The 24,417-nt window shown below is 47.8% G+C and overlaps 1 protein-coding gene and 1 long non-coding RNA gene across 3 annotated transcripts in view; one reads left to right on the top strand and one right to left on the bottom strand.

Moving 5' to 3' along the window:
- Window positions 1–24,417, bottom strand: part of LOC130600506 (uncharacterized) — a 48,595-nt gene that overhangs the window by 15,959 nt on the left and 8,219 nt on the right. The window contains exon 2 of one of the 2 annotated variants that reach the window (XR_008972473.1): window positions 7,654–7,841. This is a non-coding gene — a long non-coding RNA (uncharacterized LOC130600506). Of the gene's footprint in view, window positions 1–7,653; window positions 7,847–24,417 lie in introns of both variants that reach the window. The other variant, XR_008972474.1, reaches the window with a different exon arrangement.
- LOC130600505 (pancreatic secretory trypsin inhibitor-like) lies at window positions 12,101–17,173 on the top strand. Its single transcript, XM_057411902.1, has 4 exons — window positions 12,101–12,331; window positions 13,668–13,708; window positions 14,309–14,421; window positions 17,016–17,173. The coding sequence occupies exons 1-4, from the start codon at window positions 12,220–12,222 to the stop codon at window positions 17,095–17,097; spliced, it is 348 nt and encodes a 115-aa protein (XP_057267885.1). The 5' UTR covers window positions 12,101–12,219; the 3' UTR covers window positions 17,098–17,173.

The following is a 24,417-nucleotide window of genomic DNA, read 5'->3' as shown; positions in this document are numbered from 1 at the left end:
ATCACAGAGCGGTTTGGGTTGAAAGGACCTTAAAGCTCATCCCCTTGCCATGGGCACCTTCCACTAGACCAGGTTTCTCAAAGCCCCATCCAACCTGGCCTTGAACACATGGAGCAAAGCCACCAAGTTCAACAGGACTATTAGGCCCTAAGTGACTGGGAAAGCCCTTGACATTCACTAAAAGAATGGATTGGTGTGTTGTTAATCATGCCCCCAAACTTATGAGCCTTTAACTTGCTCTTTTTTTTAGTTAAAAGTGGCTGGAAGATAGAATTCCCTTCCCCAGGAAATCCAATTCCCAAGCCCAAATTTGCTATTCTAGTAAGTGGTCACCAAGATACTTAGGTTACAACTTCATTCCTTGACCAACAGTTCATTGACCTTTGTCTTCTCTGGGAAGTGAAAGAGAGGCCAAAGGATTCACCAGGACACATACCTAAAACGACATACAAAATGAAGTTCAAGCTAAAGGAAAAATCTCCAGAAATGAGAGTGTTGGCATGTTCTACCATTATTACTACCATTATTACTGATTATTTATCCTGCAGCAGTCACTACAAGCCTAGTGCCATTGTGCCATGTACTAGATAATATGTACATGTTAAAAGGCAATATTCTTTTCTGTAGAAACTAAAGAGAGAAAAGACAAAATGTAAGAGAGCATTGTTCTCATGTGAAAGCAAAACCAGAAATCAATTGACTACCCTATGTTATATAATGAATAGCAATACTGAGGCATACTGTGCACGCTAATTTGTCTATAAAACATGCTTATTAGATATATTAAAGGCCTTGGGATGCTTGTACTGGTCTGTATAAACAGCACCAACCTGTACGACTCAATTCCCACTTACAAAGCATACCCCCAAATCTTCCTTCCTCCTGCCCTGCCTTCCCCTCACTGATACTCTAATTTTAGAACTAATTAAATTAAGCCTCTGACTCACCCCAGCTCTCCGATTTAGGCTTACATGATCTTTGCTACAAGAGCTTTCCATGCACTTATTTGGCAGCACTCCCCCAAACAGAGCCAGCTCTGCCTCTTCCGCAGCCTGGCTCTGATCATCAGCTCACAGGAACATGCACAGGGCAAAAACTAAAACCCAAAGACCTCTCTGCAAAAAAAAACCCAGCCATAACATTATAGACCCGTGGTCAGTTTGCATATAACACAGCAGCACTGCACTGCCCTGACTCCATAGGAAGGATGCTCAAGGATTTAATTAACATGCAGGTCTCATTCCAGAAACCAGGAAGACAGCATCCAGAACATTCTGCTGTTACCCAGCCACCTAACATTCAACCAGAGACTGCAGCCACACTCTGGATGTGCTCAAGAAGGAATAAAACCCCGAATTCTATATTTCTCATAGTCAGCCTGCAAGGAGTGAATGGAGCCCACTGCCCACAGACCCCCTTCCCAAAATCGTTTTCTAACAGAAATACGACTGACACAAAAAGGAGTAAAGTGACCTGTTTCTAAAGAGCACACTCTGGCTCTCTTGCTGTGGGAGTTACTGGCAAGCACAAAAACCAGTGCAGGCACCAGCCTCATAAGCCTGACACGCACCAAAAACCTGTCTTCCCATGAGCAAAAGCAGATACACACACAGCTCTGATGGGAGAGATTGTTCCTGTGGCCCATCTGAGTGAAGTCCACCCTGGAAAGAAACCATGTACTCAAAAATCACTTCACTGCCCACACCCCCCAAACATATGTTTTTGAAACTAAAAATACTATCAAAGATCACACAGCAGCTTTCAAGTAAAGCCCTCCAAAAGCAGGACAACCCCAGCGAGCATACTTAATTCCCTGCTACCCCAAGTCTCATCATTACATGGAATTCAACTTAATTTAAGAACTCACATTCAGCCTGCAGATCTCTCAAAGCCCAATTAGAGCAGGACGTGCTTCCTCCCAGTATGGTACCCAAGGCATTTCCCAGCACAACTCACTGCTGCCTGCCCAAACCAGCCAACCTCCTTTCGTGGTGTAGGAGAGCACATATTTATAACATCAGGAGCAGTGACCAGCCCTGGGTCAGCTGAACTTGTTTCCCAGACTTTTTCTTTTCAATCTCCCTCCTTCAGCCTAAGTGCTAAGTGGCACAGGATTAGTAGCAATTAAGCCCATATTGAAGTCAGGGTAGTGCTCTTTAGGCCTGGAAAAAACCTGCATGTCACTGCAGCAAGATAAGCAGCAGGTGATGCCAGAAGCTTTTAATTTCCAAGGAGAAAAATTAGTTGTCTTTCTGCAAGCCTCCTCCTCCTCCTCCCCAGTCAGAATTTGTCCCAGATGGAGCCAATTCCCTTCCAGCCTGTTCATATCTCAGCCCTGCTCTTTGCACATGGGAGAGCTCAGCTTCTTCTGAACACCAGTTATAGGGGCTGAATAAACCATCCTAAAGCAACTCCTTTGCTATGTTTGTATTAAAAAACCCCTACCCTGTCTCAGAACATGTGTGGGAAAGAGCAGAGCATTTTGATGGGAAGCAGAAGTTCCCTTTAGTTTGCTTCATCTTGGATTTGCTCATGACAGACTAACCCCAGTGTGCAGAGAGGCTCTGAAAAGAGGACCAGTCCCAACACTCTGGGATGTTCCCACTCCTCTGCCAGATCCTTTCCCACACAGGGTCCATCCTTGCAGGCAGGCAGGGAGTGTCACTCTGGCAATTTATCCTCCGGTCTCAGCCTGTTATCACAGCATCTTGCTGAAGTTATTTTAGCTACAGAGCAGCTTTCTGGCTTCCTGTGTTGTCCCTCAGTGTTCTTCCTAATTGAAGGCTTTTAACATTAACAGCATCTAGCAGCTGTTCTTCTTCAGGACTGGAGGGGGGGGCATCAAATCTTTTGGTTAAACTTCTGTAAGGAATGGAAATGTGCCTAAGTAGATGTCCTTCAAGTGACAAGCCATCCCCACTCTGCCAGGGGCTCCTTTTAGCCATGGTTCCCATAAATTTACCAACCATACATCATCCCCAAGCATGAATCAGTGATCTCTGCTTGAATATTTCCTCCAGGGCCAGTCAAGGGGTTACACATAGTTTGGTGGGAGTTGAAGGCACCCAGGTCCAGTGCTGCACCATAGAATCATAGAATAGTTAGGGTTGGAAAGGACCTTAAGATGATCTAGTTCCACCCCCTTGCCACAGGCAGGGACACCACACATTAAGCCATGTCACACAAGACTCCCTGCTGTGCCACCTGTGGGTAATATACTGGACAAAACTGGATGGTTTCACAAGGGGCTCCTATGCATGGAGAGGCAGAGCACATCCCTGGCCAACAAATGGAGCAGCAGCAGCTGGGAGCTGCGGGGTCCCACCTTGGTGGGTCTTGCTGCATTGCATGGAGAGGAGCATGCTGTGAGCAGCAGCTGCCAAACAAAATAGAAAATGGATGGGACGGTAGCCAGCTGGACACACTGTGCTTTGTGCCTGCAATTTCTCTCCAGCCAGGGTGGGATCTGCACAGCAAAAAAGCTGCCCGAGTCCTCAGAAGAGGGCTAGGATTTACTTTTGTCAAGGCCTTGAAAGTTTTGAAGTCCAGAGAGAGACAAGAAGCAGCATGCTCCACCAGTGCCCAGGGGAAATTGCAACAGAATCACCAGTCAAAAGCATTCAAAGATCACAAACCAGACCCAGATGATCATGAATCACAGCTTAGAAACCGCAAACGGTTCTTAAGCCTCTTCAAAATTATGGCATTTACCAACAGGCTCGTTTGGGCTGGTTCACATTCTCCAGCCTTCTTCTGAACCCAACAGAGAGAAAATGGGCTAAAGCAAAAGGAGAGCTTGGGCGATCCTGGGACTTCAGCCAGAGCAAGACCTATATCCCAGTAAAGTCCATCCATAAAGCTCTTAGGTGTCATCAATGTTTTAATCCCTGTTTTAAATATTAATATAACTGCAGAGATAAAAGCAGTATCCCTGAAAGCACAGGGTAGTCCAGTCCAGCACCCTATCCTCAGAATGGATCCAGAGACTTCCTCCAAGTTTTTTGCCTCTCCATTCCATTGCTGACTTTCTAAGTTTCATAATGTTAATTCTAATTTATAATAATACAGCATCATAAAAGCAAAGCTGGGCATCATGATAATTATTTATGACTTATGCTTCTGGCCGACATTGAGTGTTTCTTTAGAGGCTTTAATTATCATTTATGCATCTTTGTTCCTCATCCATAAAAATCCCAGGGCTCTGTATGGCTGAAAGCTGAATTTATAGGATCCTGGAAACAGCAGAGCCTGGAGTCAGTGAGAAAGGCTGCTCCTAACCACCACAATGCCAGATCCTGTGAAAGAACACAAATGTCGGCAGGGCACAAAGAAATGAAGCAAAAGTGATAGTCCCAGCAGGTGGAACTGTAGCTCGTGGAGTAAAAGGGTCTTGTGAAGGCTGCATGTGATCCATGTCTGCACTAAGATGGAGATTTACAGGGATAGGTCTCTGGACCTGAGGTCCCAAGCGGGCAAGAGCTTGGCAGCACATATATTTGGGCTCAGGGGCACTGGCACCTGGTGCACCCTCCCTCCTGTGGCCAGCAGGGTATCTGCAACCACGGCTGCCCAGCCTTCTGCCAGCAGTGTCTGATCACCCTCCAGGTAATGCAGGAGGATGCTTAGGGAAAGCCTGACCTCAGACCATCAGGCAGCTCTGCAGCTCAGCCTGAGCAGAGGAACAAGAACAAAGCTCAGGGATGTCTCAGCTAAACCAACAGATGCAGGACAACATAATCAGCATCATCGCCTGCCTCCAGCCTGTCACTGTCTGCTCCTGGCAAGCACTTCAGTACTGGAGGAAGGCTGTGCAAGTCCAGGCACTGCAGGGCTGCATTGAGCTTGAAAGCAGGATGGATTTCTTCTTCCAAAAAAACACAGAGAAAACTTCAGGATGCAACATCTCTGAATATTTCCTACAGAAACCACAGCATAATGTGGGAACCTCAGCCGGTTTTTAACAAGTTTCTTGTCAAGTGGGGTTTGAAACTATGAGCCAGGGGCTTCCAGAAGCTCAGAAAATGGGAAGGAATGAAGAAAAGAGGATCTTGGCATGGATGAATAAGGATAAGAAGGAAAAGCATACTGCAGGCAGCAGCCACAGGCTTTGGCAGCCACTTCCTCATGTAGAAGGAAAAAAAAACAAGTTAAAAGCTGCTTGGGGAAAGGAGGTTCAGCAGTGGATTATTTCATCTCCATTACCACAGCAAAAGCACTGCTGCTCCTCATATCCCTGATGGGCTGCAGACAGTGCGTTCACTGCAAAGCACCTCACTTCCACAACCAGGCTGAAAACATGCAAGGCATCAAAAATAATGTCATATTTATTAGGGAAGCACTTCAATTGCAAAGCTCACAGAGGGACGTAGTGAGCTGACTACATGCAGAAATCAAAAGGAAACCCTTGATCGAAAGGAAATGTTTAGCCACTATGTTCAAAGGCTCCCTAAAATCAAAGACAAAACCCTTCTTTAATCAGGGCCACTGACCACAGCTGAAAGCACACAGAGCTGCTAGCAGTGCCTTCAGCATCACCTTTCACAGCACAGCTACAGGTGCCAATACTCTTACACCCCAGCATCTTTCCCCAGTATCCCATATCTGTGTCCTGGGAACAGTTCTTGGAACCTGAAACGAAGGCCTGTTTTGTAGGGACAACAAACATCAGCCATCAACTATGGTCCAAAACATCACAGTGTCCCTAGCTTAGCTTTAAACTTTCAGCCTCCTCTTTCAGCTTGAGCCATTGTCATTAGGAAAAGAAGCAAGAGCTAATTGGGCCTTATCTAATCTTAGCCCAACCCAATGGTCAATAGCAGTTAGCCAAAGTTTATCAGCAGTGTTTAACCATCATTTATCAGCTTTGGGGAGATTTTACTCAGGCAGGTGTGTGTCATGCTGACGCACAGGCGGGGTCAGGGAGTATTGCTTTTCCACACCCCAGAGCAGATACAAACGATTAACACAACAATAAGGACACATTTGTTGTGGCTAAAGCACCCAGCATTAGATGCGGTCAGGGTAAGAGTTCACCAAGAATAAAGTTCAAATGTAGAAATGAACTTCTGAACTAACGTGGGTCTCATGGTTCCCTGTGGCAGCAGAACCATGTCTGGAAGCATGCTCAGTGTTTTCACATCTGAGCTTTTCCCTCCTCTTTTTGGCACATTCAAGATCAAAGTCCAGCAACAGAAACATCACCAAAAGCTCTAGCCCACGTCCGCTACTTTTTTCCTTTTCCTCTCAAAATCTCATTTCTATCGGTCTGTGAAGGAGTGCACTTCTCATTTTAAAACCTCTCCATAGCTAACAGGGAGAAGTGTTGTCAGAAATGAAAGACTTTTTTCATAGTTTGCATTACTTTTCCCTTCCTTTCCACACCTTTCTATTTTTTTTAACAGCCAGTTTTTCCCATGGAGCTAAGCAAGCTGAGAGCTCTCTGCTGGAAAAGTCTCTTTGCCCCTAATTGAAATGGTACAGTGAGATGGACCTAAGAGTTTCATCCTCTTTGAGCCACATATTTCATTGAAATCAGAAGTACAATAGTGTTTTCCAGAGTCTTGGAGAGGTGACCTAAAGGCAACAATAACTGGAGGCAGACGGGCTCTTTTATCCAAACAGGACAGGGCAATAGAGACCCAGGATCCTTATTAAGAATGCTTAATACCAGAGCTCCCTGTTGAGTTACCCCACACACACTTCAGAGCAATGTCCAGCCTTGGACAAGGGACATGTGATCCCTGGGAGCAGGGACAGAGGTGGTCTGAACTATGCAGAAGGTCAGATTAGACCAGGTCATTTTCCAGGAGTCTGTGACACTGAAAGGAAGGTACATACCATATATTCTATGATCCTATTCTATGATTCTATATGCTTCCCATTTGTATATTGCTGTGTGGCAGAGGGCGTGGGCAGGGAGTGCTACTTCTAGTTCAGAGAACAGGGGGTGCCTTGCTGGAGGAAACTGAAAACTCTGTTTGCACAATTATCGGCCGCAGCACTTAATCACTCTGCCCTGGATCTCTGACAGCCCCAGGGGCAGTCAGTCGGATACAGAGGTGGGAGGCAGAAAGGATTTAATAAAGAAGCATTTTATGAAGAATTCTTTGCTTTTGGCATTTTCTGTAGGAGTGGGTAAAACGATACTTTTCCTCCAGTGCTGCCAGGGAAGGCAAGAAGAGGAGAGCTCCGTATTTCAGCTCCTGGGCAACCAACCCCATGTGCTGCCACTGCCTCCATGGAGATCTCACATGGGAGCCAAGGAGATGGGTACAAGCAATAAGGGAAGAATGTCTTCACAGGAGCCAGCACCCACTGCACTGTTCCTGACCTGGGATCACTCCCGGGTGGACAGCGGCAGCAGTTGTCCCATCTGCAAGGGACAGAGCCAGGAGGCCCCCACTGTGACCAGAGTACACCACAATCCAGACGTATCCCCACCAGTTGCGTGCCACTACCCAGTAAGCGACAGCAGATGAGGGAAAGGTTTCTGCAGTCTGGGTCCATGGGGTTTGGTATCAGGGCAGTGGTGGAAGAGCACAGGCAAAGGGGCCAGAGGCTAGGATGCCAGGGTCCAGGAACTTGCCCCCACACCAGGGAGCTGTGCAATCACACCTAGGCAATTTCAGCCAGTAATCCCCACAAACACATCACCTGTCCTTGGTATGTTCATCCTCTTCAGGAAGCATTTGATGGCCATTCAGGCACAGTCCCTTCTGAACAACCCAACAAGCTATGATTTATGTGATGCCTTTGTCTTCAGACACTGCTGTCAGCAATACCCATTCTCAGACAAAGCTGCTGATGACTGCAAATTTCCAAAGGTCACTGTCATGGACACGCTGCCCTTGCTGAAGGTTAAAAACAGAAGCTTTAGTAAAAGTAGAAATGCTAATTTGATAATTCATTAATTTTCCCCTGTGGCTATCTTCAGCCGCCTCCCCAGAAACCAGAGGCCCCAGGGGCAATGTTTCCAGGACAGAAAACAGTATATACTGTTCTGGGCTCTAAAGACACCTCTACAGCTGCAGAAAAGAAGTGATATTTTCACAGCAGCTACTCCCAAGATCCCTTTTCCCAAACTGTCAGAGAGTTCAATATCTTCCATGTATCCAGAGCAATAAAATAGCTTTCCCAGCATTAATGGGAAAGAATCAATGACAAAAATCAGTACAGACCAAATTATGGTTGGGTTTGGTTTGGCTTTCTGCAGGAAAATCAATGTTTGATCAGTATCTCCTGGGTACAAGAGCAGCTGATCACTGCACCCTGGCCAGCTATCACCTTGCGGATGCAACAAGTCTTGAATGGATGGTGCCTGAAGGGATTCAGCTGCACCATTCCCTTTCCTCCAACCAGCTTGCAGACACCTCCCCATGGGCTCCTGCATGTGTTGATGACCTCCTCCTCTCTATGGGCACACCACTGCACAGGGCTTGCTCTTCTGCACTTTCTGTGCTGAATGCTTTCAAAACCATCTCAGGTACCATAAGCAAAGTCCTGTGTACCCCTGCAAGCTTCAGGCCCGGCTAACCCAGCAAGTAACAGAGCTTTGGGAATTTTTAGCCTTTAAATCCAACACAAGTAGCTTTTTGGACCTGAGAGAGCTTTGAGCATCTTAGGAGCTATCTTTTGTGACACCCTGGGCTTCACATTTGCATCAGCCTTTCTGCAAACTTCACTCATCCCACTCATCACAGGGCAGCAGCAAACTCTACCTGACTTGTTAACCATCCTGAGCACAAGATCCTCCTACAGGTCCCCAAAAGTGCCTTCCTTTCCTGTATCCAAGAAAGGTCCCTACAACCTCCACCAAGGGATGCCACCAGCACAGGGACATAGTGTGGGTTTTGGCTGCATAGTCACTCCTTGGTGGCAGAGCATGGAACCCTGTTGGGATAAGGCTGAGGGGTCACATCTCATTTGTACTCCCAGCCCTAGCACCACCAGTCAAGTGTCACAACATCTCCACTACCACCCCAATTCCCAGTAGCTGGGGCTGCAAGAGGAGCTCCACTTTTACTTTAGTCCGTTTTCTCTCTGTTGGGTTCAGAAGAAGGCTGGAGAATGTGAACCAGCCCAAACGAGCCTGTTGGTAAATGCCATAATTTTGAAGAGGCTTAAGAACCGTTTGCGGTTTCTAAGCTGTGATTCATGATCATCTGGGTCTGGTTTGTGATCTTTGAATGCTTTTGACTGGTGATTCTGTTGCAATTTCCCCTGGGCACTGGTGGTTTTTCTCTCTACATAAAGTCTTCAGAAAAAGCAAATTCCAGCCTTGGTACAACAAGTGCTCCTCCAGCCTGTCATAGATGGGCCATAGCAGGAAAATAAGGTTCCTAAATTCTATAATCCTTCATGAAAATCAAACTTTTTCATTTCCCTGCAATGCAATTTTTTATTCCTTTGCAATATTTTCCTATTGAAGATAAAATGTAATTTGACAGTACTCAGACACTCATCCTGAAGGAAAATCACCTCTTCCTGTTGATCCACTTAGACGCAGACCTGCCGCCTTACCCACCACCCCTTCCCTGCATTCCCGTGTGTCGATTTCCCCTACAAGTGCCTTGCAGAAGCCAAAAGACACCACCAGCAATAGCAGAGGTCTTCCATCCCACACCGTGTGTGATGGCCATCACCCAACAAGGCAACCAAGGGGAAGCCATCCCATAGCAGCACCGGCTCTGGGGCCTGCTTGTCTTCTCCATTTCTCCATGGCAAGTGTTGCGCTCGGCGAGTCCCACCGCACGGCTGGCAGAGCCGCCTGACTCATTTTTCTCTACTCCTCCAGCTGATGTGTTCAGAGGAACACGCTGCTCTGACAAGGTGACACATCCTGAGAAAGCCCACACTGATGAAGACATCTCCCTGCTCCTTCTACCAGGAGCACCCAGCGCAATAGCAGTTCGCAGCTCTTTTTCATTCCTCCCCAGTCAAATCAGCCCCAAGGCATCTCTGATTTTCATGAAGGATATAATATAGATGTCAATCAGGAGAGAGGAGCCCTGAAATCCCACATTTTTGAAGGCATCTCATAAACACACAGATGTCAGTAGAGGCATTTGGGAAGGAAGAGCAATTGCTATCGGAGAAAACTGCATTAAAAACCTAGTGTGGCTGCTGTTGGGCTGCAGCAGCATTAGCAGCCTATATGGGAGGCTTCTTTTGACAGAGGGAATTGACCTTGACTCAGTTGGTTTGGCTCAGTTTGTGGCAGAATAAAGTTCAGTCCATCGTAAGCATAATCTGGAATTTCTTCAACCTTCTTCAGCAGTAAAGTACTTCATCTCCTACAGCTCTGAGAGGGGTTACAAAGATTAAGTCAGTGCAAATCTTTCAGGAGCCCAAGCAATAAGAGGATAAAGACAGAAGAGTCCAGGAGGCAAGGGCTGGTCAACAGCCTGTCTCTGCTTTGATGCTTCTGACTTGTGGAGGAAGGACAGGAGAAAACCACAGGGTTGTACACACTTCAAATGCCCCAGGAGACAACGCAGTTCCCATCTGCAGAGCAGCTGTTGTAAACACTGAGGATTTACCCATCAAATTCAAGTTTGGAAATGTGCCTAGATGTTTCTGAAGAACCTGAGAAAAGATGTTTCTGTTTCTGGACAATCCAAAGTATCACATTTCCTGGCTACAGCAAGGATCTCTAAACTGAAAAAGGTGCAAACGTGTTTTACCAGGAGTGGGCACATCCCAAACAGGGGTAATCAGAGAAACTCTTCAGCACTGCTCTATTTGCATGTGTTACAGATTGAAAAGTGAAATCTTTTCCCCAGTTTCCCTGGCATATAACCATCAACACTCTTGCTAAGTCCCCTTCCAGCTTTGGGAAGTGAGACAAAAGCACCTATTGGCACCTACTTGGCTTTACTTACACTGGCAGGTGTGTTGGAGGAGTAACAGGGGACAGTGTTGGATCCAGATGAACCTCTTTCAGCTATAAAAAATGATCATACCTCCCACCCTTGCTCCTCAGAGAGTGATTACACCACAAGAATCTTTATCCCAGCCGCACTAAAGTACTGCTGCTTGCTCACAGAGATCCACTCACACCCAGCCCAAATATTCACAGCTTTACTCTCCTTGTTAATAAAATAATAGATAGCATTAACAGCAGTTCTTTCAGCCTCATGTTGCAGGTCCCCCCGGGAGAGCAGAAGGAATTCCAGATGACAGCAGGGAAACTCTCCATCACCTCCAAAGCAAACTCACAAGGGTTGTTTATGGCAGAGGAAAGGATTCTCCAGAGCCACATTTGGGCAGGGGTCTCCCTTGGACAGTGGAGGAGCTGCCGATTGAGCTGAGATTTCTGTCTCCCAAACAGCTCCTTGAATTGCTCTTGGCATTGACTTTTTCCTGTTCAGCTAATTAAAAATCTGTCTTTGAGTCATAAGCCCCCATTAGTAATAATTTGCTTTGCACTTCTCCAGTGATTTATGGCCGAGATATCAAAGTGCTTTAGAAACATTAATTAATGCTTTAAACCCGAGGGACTGATGCACTCTCTGCAATGCACCACTGGTGGAGTAAACGTAGGAAATCCCCAGGGTTTACACCAACTGCAGGCAGGGAGAGGGCAAGGGAGCATCATCTGACCCAAGGAGCTGGTTTCAGCTGCCTGCCCGCAATCAGATGTGCAGCCAAAATAATGGCACAGAATGTGCAGCCACAAGCGAGCCTGACACCTCCAAGCTCTCTGCTCTCCCGTAGCAGTTCCTACTGCTGTCCCCATTTGTCTACAGAGAGAAGAGGAGCTGCAACACCCCAGTTCTTCCCTGTGGATCACACCAGGAAAGGCATGTGTGGACCACATCCATCTTCACCTAGAGCTCTGCAAGTGGCAGTGACAGGGTTGTTAATCAAGGCCACACTCCTCATGCTAACACATGGATTTTCCTTGCCGTCCTGCCCATTTCCCCAACCTTCTTCCAAAGAGTCACTCTTTCCCAGCTTGCAGTGCAGACCCAAGGCTGTCTCCCACACCTGAGATGCAGCTCCAGTCCTTGCAAGCGATAAGGATCCTTACCTCCATTGGCTTCTGAGAGGCTTTCATCCTTGCGCACACCAATGAGCCATTTGCCACCTGGTATTGTCCCTGTGATTTCAGTGTTGTCACCACAAGACTGCAGGGTGCAGCTGGCCATGTAAGGTGGTGCCAGAGGTGGGGAAAGGTATAAAGGTGCCAGCACAGACTGCCAGAGACAGGATCTCTAAATGCCTCTAAGTGTCCCGTTTCCTCTTTGCTGTCCCCAGCAAAGCATCACCTTGACTATGAAGGCAACTGGTGTTTTCCTGCTCTTCTCCCTGGCACTCTGCTGCTACCAAGGTGAGTGAAACAATTTGTTCAAAAGCCATTTCCTTTCCTTGCTAAAGCTCTCATGTCTGCTTCATGCGGACATGAGCCTGGGAATGGGCCAGCTGGTGCTGGGAATTTGCTGTGTCCCTGGGCAGGGAATACCAGAGAATGCTGCAATGGCCAATGTGGATTAAACCAGTGGTCTGTGAGAAAACCTAAAGCAAAGGATTTAAAGGGTTGCCTGGCACCTGCTCTCAAAGCTGAGCAGACCTCCCAGAAGCGGGCTGACACTCTCCCTTCAGGGCTAGGGCTCGGCCTGGAGCTGATGGTTTCTAGGGCAATATGGTTCTTTTGGAGTGAATAGGTGCTGTTCTGGTTTTAAAAAAGCAAAGCTAAGAAGACAGGAAACGCATCTGTGCGAGTGAAAATGCAGCTCTCATTACCAAAGTCATCATTTAAGCCAACTGTGTTTTCAAAATCCCATATGGTGCAGAGGGGTAAGAACATGAGCTGCTGCTGCTCTTCAGGTCTTGCTCACCAGGGATTTCTGCATTAGTGGGTTCATTTGGAGGAGGAGGGTGCTTCTGAAACAAGTCCTCCATCATCCTATTTACTGTGCCATTGCAGAGCTGTCTCAGCACAAAATCTGCACTCATTTCACATGAACTGAGCATGCAGCGAGCTCCTGGGTCTGGACCAGTGCTAGTCCAAAGTCAAATCTCTGAAATATTAAAAGTGTGGCTATCCAGCCTTCAGCACCAAATGGTTTCACTGTACAGACCCACTGCTATTGGACCACATTGGTTGTTAATATAGATAAAGTCTAAATCCCCCATGTAGCTGACTTATGGATCTATAAACAACCCAAAGTCCTGGCTTGCTCCCACCAACTTTGGCACAAGACCTCAGGGTCCAACTATTTCTCCTTCTAATGGAGACCTTCAGCAATTTATATTTTGCTTTGCTTCCCTGTAGTACAAACCCACTGACACCAGAAAATCACCTTGGATTTACTCCAGCACTCATCCAGCTTCAGCAGGAGTTTCTCGGTTACCCATGAACGTGTCATAAGAGATAACAAAAGCCACCTTTGTTCCCTAGCAGCTGGAAGGGAAAGTCACTAGAAATATGCATCTGGCATTAACAGGGCTTTGCACCATCATGGTGTTTCTGCCAAGGGAAAGAGGCAGATGCAGCTGGGAGGGACCCTAATGCAAATTTGGGGAGATCCAAGGGAAGAAATTGTTTGCTGGGACAAAGGTGTTTTAGTGAAGACATGGTCTTCAGCCTAAAGCATCTTTACTAGGTCCACCTTCAAACCAGCCTGAGTGATGGGTGTTGTCTTCTCTCTTCACTCTTTCCCTAGGAAGCGCTGAGATGGATGGAGCTGCTGGCAAAGGAACAGAGGTGAAGGCTCCTACTTTCATGTAGCACAAAGATATGCCCAGCTTTACTGAGACAGCACTAACCCATACACTGGGGAGCCACGATGCTAAATACAGTGAAGTATAGTGAGATGCTGGGTTGGGACCCCAGAGATGCCAGTGGCTGGGAACCTCCTTCTACCTGCTATGCCACAGCAAAATCCCAGAGATAGTACTGGTTTCTCACTGCATTTCCTCACACTCAGTGGGAAGCTATTAATAAAGAGCTGAATATCGCTGTTACCTGCCAAGAAGATAAGTGCTCCCCTTTCTCTCTGGCTTGCAAGTGCGAGGGCAGGCATTGTTGTGGCATAAAAATAAAAACTGTGAAGAACATGATCAGGCACTGTCCATGGACCATTACTCAATATTGTTACTCCTAAGGGTGTGCAGCAGTGCCCAGTGGACTTCAGCTGAGCAAGGGACTGGTGACAGGCAGTCACAGTGGTTCTGAGAGCTCAGAGCAGAGCTCTGGGCAAGTTGTGATGGGTTATTAAGATATACAAACTATGCGAATGCAAAGGTCCTTTGGTAAATTGAAAGCATATTTAATATTTCCAGCATTACCCTTTTGTGTCTCCAGGCAGCTTGTGGTGATTATTCCCTAAGAAAAGGTTGTGCAAAGATCTTTGACCCCATCTGCGGCACAGACAACCTCCTATATGACAACGAGTGTATGCTGTGCTTTCAGAACCTGTGAGTACCTGGACCTCCTGCACATCTAAATACCACACAGACGAGGGCCACTACAGATGTCGGGGATTTCCTAGAAAGTGAGCTGTTTGCACGCAGCTGGGTGGAGCATGGGCAGCGAGCCTGGCAAATCTGGCACGGATCTGGCTTTCTGCATGGATGCTGCACCCACTGCTCCAAACATGTGGACACTGCCTGTGAAATAGCTCCCACACAAGCTGCCCATAAGCAGGGACCGCACAGCCAAAATCTCCCCTTACCTGCAGCTGCCAAACTGCAGGGATTGCTCAGACTGCTCTGGAGGGTGCCCAGGAACTCAGTATTGGAGTCCTCAAAGCCTGCCCAGATCAAGCATGCAGGCAGAAAAACATTTTTCCAAGTGACCTCAAATGTGTGGTGGCTGAGGAAAAACTATGGGTTTTCACCCCAGTAACTTATAGCTGAGCTCTGCTTTCTGTTCTTCTCTGCATATGAAAAGGTACAATTTGGGTATTTTTAAGAATGAGCCTTATATTTAATCTGTGCTAGTGCCAGATTGCACCGTTTTAGCAGAAGGCCAGGTCCAAATGCTAGCAATGTCTCTGGCAAGACTTGATTCGTTTAATCTGGCTTGGGCCCTAGCTAATTTTGAGTATATTTATACATTGGAAGTGCTCTGTGTCAGACAAGTGAAGGAATTACTTCCAACTCAATGATATTAGGTGGTTCGAAAATCTCTGTTGGGAAGATTGAGTCTTATCTGTAGCCAGCTGCCCCAGTCTGTGGGGCTAAGGGAGCTTCATCCTTGACTTCACCTGGTGGAGGCAGGGATTTTGGGTGATCAGGCTCACACACCCATCTGCCATCAGCAGAGACATTTCTAACAGAAGCTCAAATTCCAGTTTTTCTACCCTTGGATGAGTGGGCTTGTGGAGCCAAATTTTGCTTTTAGGAGCAGCTCTGCAGTAACAAGAACAGAGTCCAGATCACCAGGAAAAAAAAGCTTGGCTAACAATTGTTGGTCTGGTTGTCTCCTCTTCATTAAGCCAAGCTGCTGCCCCGTATTCTGCTTCTGGCCTGTTCAAATGCTGGGTTCGCATTTATAAAGGATGCAGTCAGGCAGAGACATGCTGAGTGGGATCTCCTGAACAAAGGCGCCATGGTTAATGACCCAGCATGCATGGCAGGGTGGTAATGACCATGCTGGAAGCCAGCAGCCCAGCACCAGCTGCCTGTTGTATTGCACAACAGATGGGGGTGGGAGGTTCGTCAGACACAACATCATTAGGACTTTGGCCATGAACCAAGAGTGGGGTAAAGAGAGCAAGGAAGGCTTTAAAGCCAGCTTCACAGGGAGTGAAGTGGCACTGCGGATGCTACATCCCTCCCTTGCAGAGCCAGAGGTGGTCACAAGAAGGAAAGCTTGGGGTATAGAAAGAAAAAGACTGAGCCAGTGATGTATCCAGAGCTGGCCAAGAGTCAGGGGAGCAAAGCTAGTGCTGACGCTCACTTTGCATCGATAGGCACTTCATCCCCGTACTTCTTCAAACTCCCATTTGAGCAAGCTCTAAGGAGCTGCATCTGGAAATGTGCTGCTCCTGCGGGTCAAAGCCCTGAACTTTGCAGCTCCCCTCTAATGTTCCCAAGTGAAGAAGTTTTAGGGTTAGAAACAATGGCTGTTTGGTCTTCTTCTCAGGGTGATGTTGGCCAGGCAGCAGGAGTTTGAACCTGCCTGGTGCCAAATGTCTCAGGGGAGAGATAAATGGAGCATCCTCATCTATAAAGCTTTAGTCCATGGGGAAAAGTCAGATAGCCAAGAGGCAGATGAAGTGTCATGTGCAGTTCTGTGTGTGCAGCCGGTCTGACAAGAGCTGGAGGCCTGCAAGGAGTCTGGGGATAACTACTGAGAGAGCATCTGGCTGGTCCCTGCAGCACCAGCATCTCACTTGTAACCTTTGGTCGCTTCACTGTGACCAGCGTGCAAAATCTTTATGCAAAACACAAACCAGCTTGAAAATCATCAAACCAGCATTTCTCTTTGCACCTGAGACACGGGTTTGTCTTTCCAGAGAGAACATCATGATTCCACATGAAAATGGAAAAATTCAGGGCAATTAGGTCTGCTACAGTGTGAAAAATAACAGGTGTGGTTTTTTTGCAGGTGCCTTTTTAGTATTTTCCTTGCTTTTGCTGTGGAGGCAATTGGAAGGGGAGGCTGGGAGAAGCCCAAGTCCAAGCAAGGCACAATGGCAAGCATTTGCCTGTAAAAATCTACAAAACAAAACCACAACCTTTATCATCTGCATCCAGACAGAGATTACAGGTGTCTTAGTGCTGTCCTATAGCACAGAGGTGAATTATTCTGCCAGGAGGTGTCAGAAATCACCAGCTCTTGAGCTTCTTGGAACCAATTAATACATGTCCATAGCAACACTGAACTCCCTGTCAAGAATATGTGGCCTTACTTACTGTGAATATTACTTGAATGATAATATAAGCAGTATTTTCCTTCCTTTCTTCTGTCCTTTCTCTCTTTCTTTCCTTGTCCTCCAAGCCAGGGTCTTCTGCGTATCAGGGACCTGAAGGCATTCTCTAGCATATTTTTACATTTCTTCCAGGCAAAGAAACACCAATGTGCGCATAAAGAACAGGGGAATGTGCCAGAAGCCCTCTGCCTGCTCCGACTCCACTCAAAACTAAAAGGTACAGCTGTTCCAGAGAAGATAGCACAAAGCTGTCCCTCACCTGTACTTCTAATAAAACAGGAGCATTGCCATGTCTTGCACTTGGACTTCTTTCACACACAGCAGCCCCCTTTCCCTGACATTTGGAATATCTTCCTAGAAAATACAGTTTGTTTTGGTAATGGCCATAGGAGCTGAGATAAAATTACTGGTGGAGCCCCACAGACAAGGCTAAGACATACCCAAAGAGAGAGCCAGGCTCCAGCATAACAAAGAGGCTCTTCTTTTGCATCAAGAATTTTGATTTCCTTTCCAGCATCCAAGCAATAAGAGATTTTAGCATTCTTATGACTTGCAATTCCGTTTGTTAAATAGAGGGCATTAAAGCCGTTGCTCCACGACGTTTGCCAGGAGGAGGAGTTCAACAAGACACCTCCATGCAGACCTGCCTCCAGCCTTGTCCATACACCAGCGCATCACACGGTCCCTGTACCCCGAGAGCCACCAACCGCAGACTCGTCCTGCAGGTCACAGCTACCCAGTGCATCGGAAAACCAAAGGCTCCGTTTTTCCAGGCAAACCCCATTTTTTTCCCCTAGCGGCCCCGGTGAGCTTTGCTGCTGGCACCCACAGACTGCGGGCCAGCGGGCGGGGCGATGCGGAGCCCAGGGCAGCGGGACGAGGGGTGAGAGATGGAGAAAGGGATGTCTCGGCACTGGAGGCCGCTGTTGCTCCGCCTGAGCCGGTGCCGGAGCCGATCCCGCAGCTGGAGCTCGCAGCTGGAGGGAGGCGAGGCCGGGGCAGGCGGGGAGCGGCGCAGAGGGATGCCGGTGCTGCCCCTTCCAGCCCTGCAGCGATCCAAGAGCCGCTGCGGTGGGTTAGCGGAGGTGCTCAACTCAAACCAGGCTGGGACAGAGCTGTCGGCGGTGGGGGTTGAACACTGTCGGGGTCCCCCGTGAATTACAGCCCTCAACTATTCATACTTTTGGACAAACCAAATCCTTAGCAAATGCTGAACTTCGTTGTGGTTATAAAGATGCGTTTGAGTTCTCTTTATTATCCTTAAAGGGGCTGAAACACACAAACCTGCAGGATCAGCCTGAGAGAAGGCTCTAGCTCTCGCTTGAAATTTCAAATGCAACCAGCTGCAGCGGGGAGGGAGGGCAGCACGGGCTCCACATCCCAGATCTGCCAACAAGTCTGGCTGCGGTCGAGGGAGAGAGGAAAAACGACTCACTTTGCCCATATGTAAAATTAATGCACTGAAGGTGGTAGCCCCAAATAGGCTTGAGACTGTAAATTGCCTTAACATCTTTGCATAAAGGGGATCCTGGAAGTATGCCTCCCGCAGCTGGGATATTTCTGATTCTGCTGCGTCATGAGAAACAGAGCATAGCTTTTAGCTGGAGAGGTCTCTGCAAGTGGGGCTGGCAGGAGGGGAGGCTGAGCATCCTCACGCTGTTTGCTCACTGCTTTTGGACTTTGTGGCATGGCTAAACCCAGCTTAGCTCCAAACTCATCCAAGTTGGCTTCTTCCACTCAAAACACTGAAGAGAATGCACCGAGGCCATTTTATGCCAAGCAAAACATCTTTCCTGTCCGTGCCATTTCTGGAAAACATCACCCTGCATTAGCCAAGAATATTTCTTTGATGAAGCAAGGTGCTGACCAAGCTTGCAAAGCAGCAGGTTGGTCACGTCAGTTGGATGGTTGAGTGCAGACTGCATTTCCCCAGGCACTGCTCGGACACAACTAGCATTTCTGCTAAATGTCAGCCACATCCATTCAGCAGCAAGGTCCACATCAGGCTGGAGATTATAGGAGGCACCAGGTCAAGGGCCACCCTGTAGGTACTGCACAGCTGGGATGCAGGAGGCAGAACCAGCAGCAGATTTCCTGGAGGGAACAGTTGCTGTCCATATTCTGGTTTTGGCTTGACCAAGTGCAAACCTGAGGAAGCTTTAACAGGTGCAAAGATGTTTTATCGACCCCTAGACCAGGTTTAGTTTTACTTATAGGAGACTCATCCTCAAAAGCCAGTCTTCTGCCCCCATAAAGATTCTTCCCTAAAGCTGAGGAGAGAAGCACTTCATCTCAGCTGCTCCCCTACCATCTGATCACCAGCAGAGCCTGGAGCCATCCTGCTGGCAGCCAACATGACTTTTCTGAGACACCAGCTTGCTTCCCTGTGTCTCCTGATGCTGTTTCTCAGTGCTGGTGAGTTGACAGGGATAGAGCAAAAGGAAGAATGATGGGAGGAAGGGTAACGGTTTCAGTTCTTTTCTTCATTTGCCTAAATAGCTGCAGCCTTTCAAGCCACGTTCCAAGGGCAGCACTTCTGGCAGTGGGTGTTTGGGAGAGCCATAAGCACATTTCAAATGATGCAACTGGGGAAAAACAGGACTCGCCAAAACACAGGAAGAGCTCAGCCATCCGCCTCCATCCTCCTTCCTTTCTGGTTGTTGCCAGAGGGCTCAGCCAGGCCAGTCGGAAAGGCCAAGGGGTTCACAGGCACACAGTGGATGAGAAGGATCCCAAAGAATGGTACTAACAGAGGGGCAGCATTTATTGCCTGGGAAAGCAAGGGCATGGAGCAATGCAACGTCAGCCCCGCCACCACATTGCTCAGAATAACAACTGCTTGAATGGCAAAGTGGGAAACACCAAAAATAACCATGCTGGTTGCAGCAACCGGGAATTCACAGAGAGCAAGATACCCGTATGGCCCAGCCCCACGCCAGCTCCCTGCCTGCCCGCCCTGGGGAGCGCCAGCACATCTATGTAGAGGAGGAGCAGGTGCTTTGGACAAGCAATGCATCCGTTCCTCCTGCCATCCAGGGAGCATCTCTCCAGAACTCCTTTGCCAGGATTTGCTGTTCAGGTGGAAGCTTTTCAACGCAAGGTCCCATCCTGCTCAATGCCTCCAAAGCAGCTCTGGATTCTGCCAAGCCTCAAGAATGTCACAAGAGTGATGAAAACCAGACAGCAAGGACAGATGGCCCAGGGGAGCATTTCCTGATCACAAAACCATGTTTCTTTGAAATTGAGACTTTTCTGCTGGTAAAAATTGCTGTGAAATTCAGCCAGGGAAGTTCTTCCCCCTCTGCCTCCTGGAACACTCAACTGAAGCTCCCATCTGGGAAGGAACATCTACGTCCATTGAGGTGGTTTTTTTGACTTTATAACATCATGATAGCAAACTGAAGTCAGAATTAGACCTGGACCAAGGGACTTTAGTGACACGCAGGGCCACAGCTGAGAAGCATCTCTGGATTTCTGGCAGTTTTAAAACACTCCCATTTTCAGCCCTGTTTGGAAGAGGCAGCATTTGCACTGCCTTCACCCACTGCAGCCTTCCCTGGCCTTTCTCCACTAAGAAAGCTTCTATTTTAGCCACATTTTCAACATGAGATTCATTTTTCTAGCCCTGGAATAATCAGAGGCTTCCTCAGATGTGCTGCAGCTGCCAGAGAGTACTTTCCATGGGCTGTGTCCAGTTCCAGGAGGCTTTTATTGGGAGGGAGCTGCATTAAGCCCAGTTTGGCCAGCTGGCATAGAGAACTTCGCATTGCAGACACCACATGGGCACCTGTCAGTGAAAGGCTCTGTGTGTGCTGCCACGTACCACCTCCTGGATCTGGCCTTTTGCAAAGGGTACAGACAGCAGTGTCCCCATGCCCAGAGCAGAGGCTCTGCTCTCCTTTAGGTCAGGTCTGCACAGACCTACGTAATCACTTCAGCTGCTGCTGTTGCCACAGCCTCAACTAAAGATGTCAGCAACGCCAGCAAACACAGTTTTATCATTGTGGAGAGATGGCTGCCTGTCACAGTGCAGCAGCACTGCTATGTTAGAGTGTTATGCTGCCGAGCTTGAGAAAAGAGAAGGAAATACTAACTTGTCCCACCTGAGTAGGAAATGATGGTGTTAAGTCTCTGCAAAGCAAAAGTCTCACCAAAATGGAAGGATGCTTTTAAACTGCAAATTTCCCTTCATCTAAACCACAGCTTAGGCTACCTAGGTGAAAAGCTGGTCTTGACAAATGTATGGGAATGAGCTAGAAGTGGCTCTGTACCAACACAAACTGTCCATGGGGCTTAATATGGCTGTAGCAGCAGCATCACTGAAGAGTGGACACTTCTCACTGGTGGGCTGAAAACACCACAATAACCACAGACAACCACAGCCACAACTAGAGCTGCAAGTCTGAATCAAGATCTCAGCCTTTGCTTTCGAATGTCTCTCTGAGCTGTTACAGACAAATCAAATGGCAGTAATAGTTTGTATTTCTATCAAAAGACAGCAAGCTTCCAGGAATGATGAGCATCTAAAGTGCTCTGCAGCCAGTGCAGACATCAAGGCAGCTATGCTAATGTATCCACACCAGTTTTCTGGCCTTCATCCTGCATCAGGCACACTCCACTTATGCCAGGGGACAAAGGGGCCTTAAGTGCCAGGTCTGCAGGGTGCTGGCACATGAAGCTGCATTCCTCACACTCTGCATGCTGTCGGAGACCTCCCAGCACTGCAGTTGGCATTAGCACTGCGGGTAGATTCAATGCTGAGAAGTTCTGCTTCCTTCCAGCTAAGCACAACTCCTGGAAAGCACCCAGGCAGAGGTCCTGTCCTTCACCTATGCCAGAACAATAACCTGCTGCAGCATGGCTCAGTGGGGGCAGATGGAAGGCTCTTCCCAAAAGCTTGAGCCCTTTGCGAGCCACAAAATGATGCCACAAATAGAAAATCACATGTGTAGTTTAAACCCCTATAGGGGTTGCTGGCCCCTGGGAGAAGGTCACATCCTTCCTGTCCCATCCTGGCACAGAGCATGTGAAGATCCACCCCCACTCCTGCTCTGCAGGGTGCTGGGAAGCTCTCCTTTCCTGGCAGATGGTGCTAATGCGGCTTGAAGCCACAAAGACATTAGGTCAGTGCAAGTGTCCAGCTTGCAGGTGGACACTTTCAGGACACCAAGATGTGATGCATTAATCAGAGACCCCCATCAGCCCTCTTTTCTGAAGTCAGTATGCATACAGGGAAACATCAGCCTTCCCTATGCACCCTGTCACACACTCTGGGGCACTCTGCCCCCCACCAATGCCCTCAAGGGCACAGACTCTGTTTAACTCCAGTGCTAGGATGCCAGATCCTGAAAGCAAAAGCCAGGACACCACCAGTTGGGTTTATCAGGGGCTGGAACACAGTGGGGACTGAAGCAGTAGACAAGGCATAGCAGAGGGGGAGAAGGACATCCCACAGCCCTTGCACCAATGGCCATGTGCTGGTTCGACAGCAGGGGATGAGTTAAATGGGGATTGAAAGGGGATTTGAAAGGGGCTGGCCAGATGTGACTCTCCCAACCTCTGCGGGCCTTCCTGGCTGGTTCAGAACACCACACCTGCATCGCTGCCAGCCAGCAGCGATGCAGCAAAACATGTGAACTAGGGCTCAGCTCCTCTCCTCCAACTGCCAGCAGAACCTAAGAGGATGTAGTGCAGGGCAGGAGGAAAGCATAGGTCTTGGCCTGCCATTGTGGACAGGATGCTTTAGAGAATGGTGCACACATTCACCCTATTTGGAAGGCTCCAGGAACATGAAAGACTGGACTATAATGTCATAAAGCAAACCAAGTTAAAACAGGCAGGGACAGAGCCACTGCATTTCTGCCCTCTAAGCCTTCCCTGACTGCCCTAGTGCTGTTTGCTCAGCCACCCAATTCAACAAGAGTTTCTAATTTTGGTGCCTAGAAACAATCACTAACATGCCTGAGCTTTCCAGTCTGCCTGATGGTGCAAAAGAGATGAATATAGCAAACAAACTACAAGTTCCAGGTCAAGGTGTTCTGGAAAAATTGTTTGAAAGATTAAGCATAAACTGATTCAGTCATAATGAGTGCTCTATTGTTTCTGCTGTTCCTTCTTACTCCAGAGCCACAAATATCCCCAAGTTCTTGGCAAAGGAAAGCAGCTATCTGGTTACAATTAGCTTCCCCAAAAGCCATTAAGAAAAATTCAAATCACCTCTGTAGACATCAGGGCAGACAAGCGCCTTCTGGTTCCAGCTCTGGCATGTTTGCTATCCCAATCCAACTGCTTTCAGAAATAATTCCTGCCTTGGAGGCAGCTAATTGACTGGAAAGGCATGTCCGTGCTTTTCCAGGCAAAGTGCAGGCTTTGGCCTAAATAGGACATCTGGACAAGGAAACACATATTTAGAGTTGCATACTCGAACTGCCACTCTCGGAAATAAGGCTCATGAGAGCAAAGTCACCCCCAGTAACCAGCTCGACCAGCAGAAGCCCTTTCCCATGCAAACAAGTTGCTGTTAATGGGGGCAGTAGATGGTATTTACAGCCTCCATAAGTGATGCAAGATCACTTTTCAGGATCTTGCAACTAATCTAGGTCCATAATTCTCACTTGCTCCTGGAAAACAGTGCTGGGATGACCTACTAAAGTATAAACAAAGGAAATGAGCTCCAAAGCTGGGTCTTCAAAGATTGCAGCTGGAGAAGGTACATGCTGGAGACAGTGTGGTTACAATTCTGAAACCCATGAAGGCTTCCTCATCCAAAACCCTGACCCATATGTATAATAGCTTCTAACGTACATGTAATGGCCAGAAAGGTCCTAAGCAAAGTGGAAGATGGAAAATAGTACTTTTGTCACATTATCCTCAGTAGCCCAGCAAACCTGCTGCCATACACCTGCAGGGTCATCATACCTGCTTCCACGCTCCCTCTCTGCTGCTCCTATTCAAAGCATTGAGATTGAAGAATCCTTTGAGAGAGCCTTGGCTCCTGGTCACCAGCCTGACACACACACTCTGTGCAAAAGGGTCAACACAACTCCGTGTCCTCATTCGCTTTGCACACATTTGACTGCACCATGAGAAACGAGCCAGAAATCGGACCAGAGCACAAAGAGTAGCCACACAGGCTGTTTTCTTTCAGCCAAGATAAAGCTGGAGACAAAAATGAACCTCAGAGGAAAACTAAAAATATCACTGCAAACTCGTAGCCTGGCAATACGCCTAATTGGGCATTGCCTGTATCATGAGGAGATATTCCTGTGAAAACCTGATGCTGGGAAACTCACTGGCCACTCTGTAGATGGGATCTTGCACTAACACCTGCCTCTGGAAAGCCAGGAGGGGAAATATAACAGGAAGCGGCAGGAGGTGTATAAATGTAATTTTCTCTTTCTCGGGTGGAGCATGTTGAAGAATAGCTTGCCCATGTCGAGACAGAGTGTGAAAACCTCCGTGTCAATAGATAGAACTCATGAGGCTCTTGCACCAGTCAGGGCAAGAGGTTTTATTTCTAGACCACCAAGGGAGA

The sequence above is a fragment of the Pezoporus wallicus genome, unplaced genomic scaffold (assembly GCF_028554395.1).
Source record: "Pezoporus wallicus isolate ANWC-B61680 ecotype Strahan unplaced genomic scaffold, APGP_CSIRO_Pwel_v1 contig_6354, whole genome shotgun sequence".
In the NCBI taxonomy this organism is placed as follows: domain Eukaryota; kingdom Metazoa; phylum Chordata; class Aves; order Psittaciformes; family Psittacidae; genus Pezoporus; species Pezoporus wallicus.
This window is presented reverse-complemented; position numbering and strand designations above follow the sequence as displayed.

Excerpts from the sequence above, each read along its gene's own strand:
- LOC130600505 (XM_057411902.1), top strand. The coding sequence starts at position 12,220 with ATGCCTCTAAGTGTCCCGTTTCCTCTTTGCTGTCCCCAGCAAAGCATC. Across the intron at positions 12,332-13,667 it reads GGCACTCTGCTGCTACCAAG|GAAGCGCTGAGATGGATGGA; the intron begins GTGAGTGAAACA and ends CTCTTTCCCTAG. Across the intron at positions 14,422-17,015 it reads ATGCTGTGCTTTCAGAACCT|GCAAAGAAACACCAATGTGC; the intron begins GTGAGTACCTGG and ends CATTTCTTCCAG.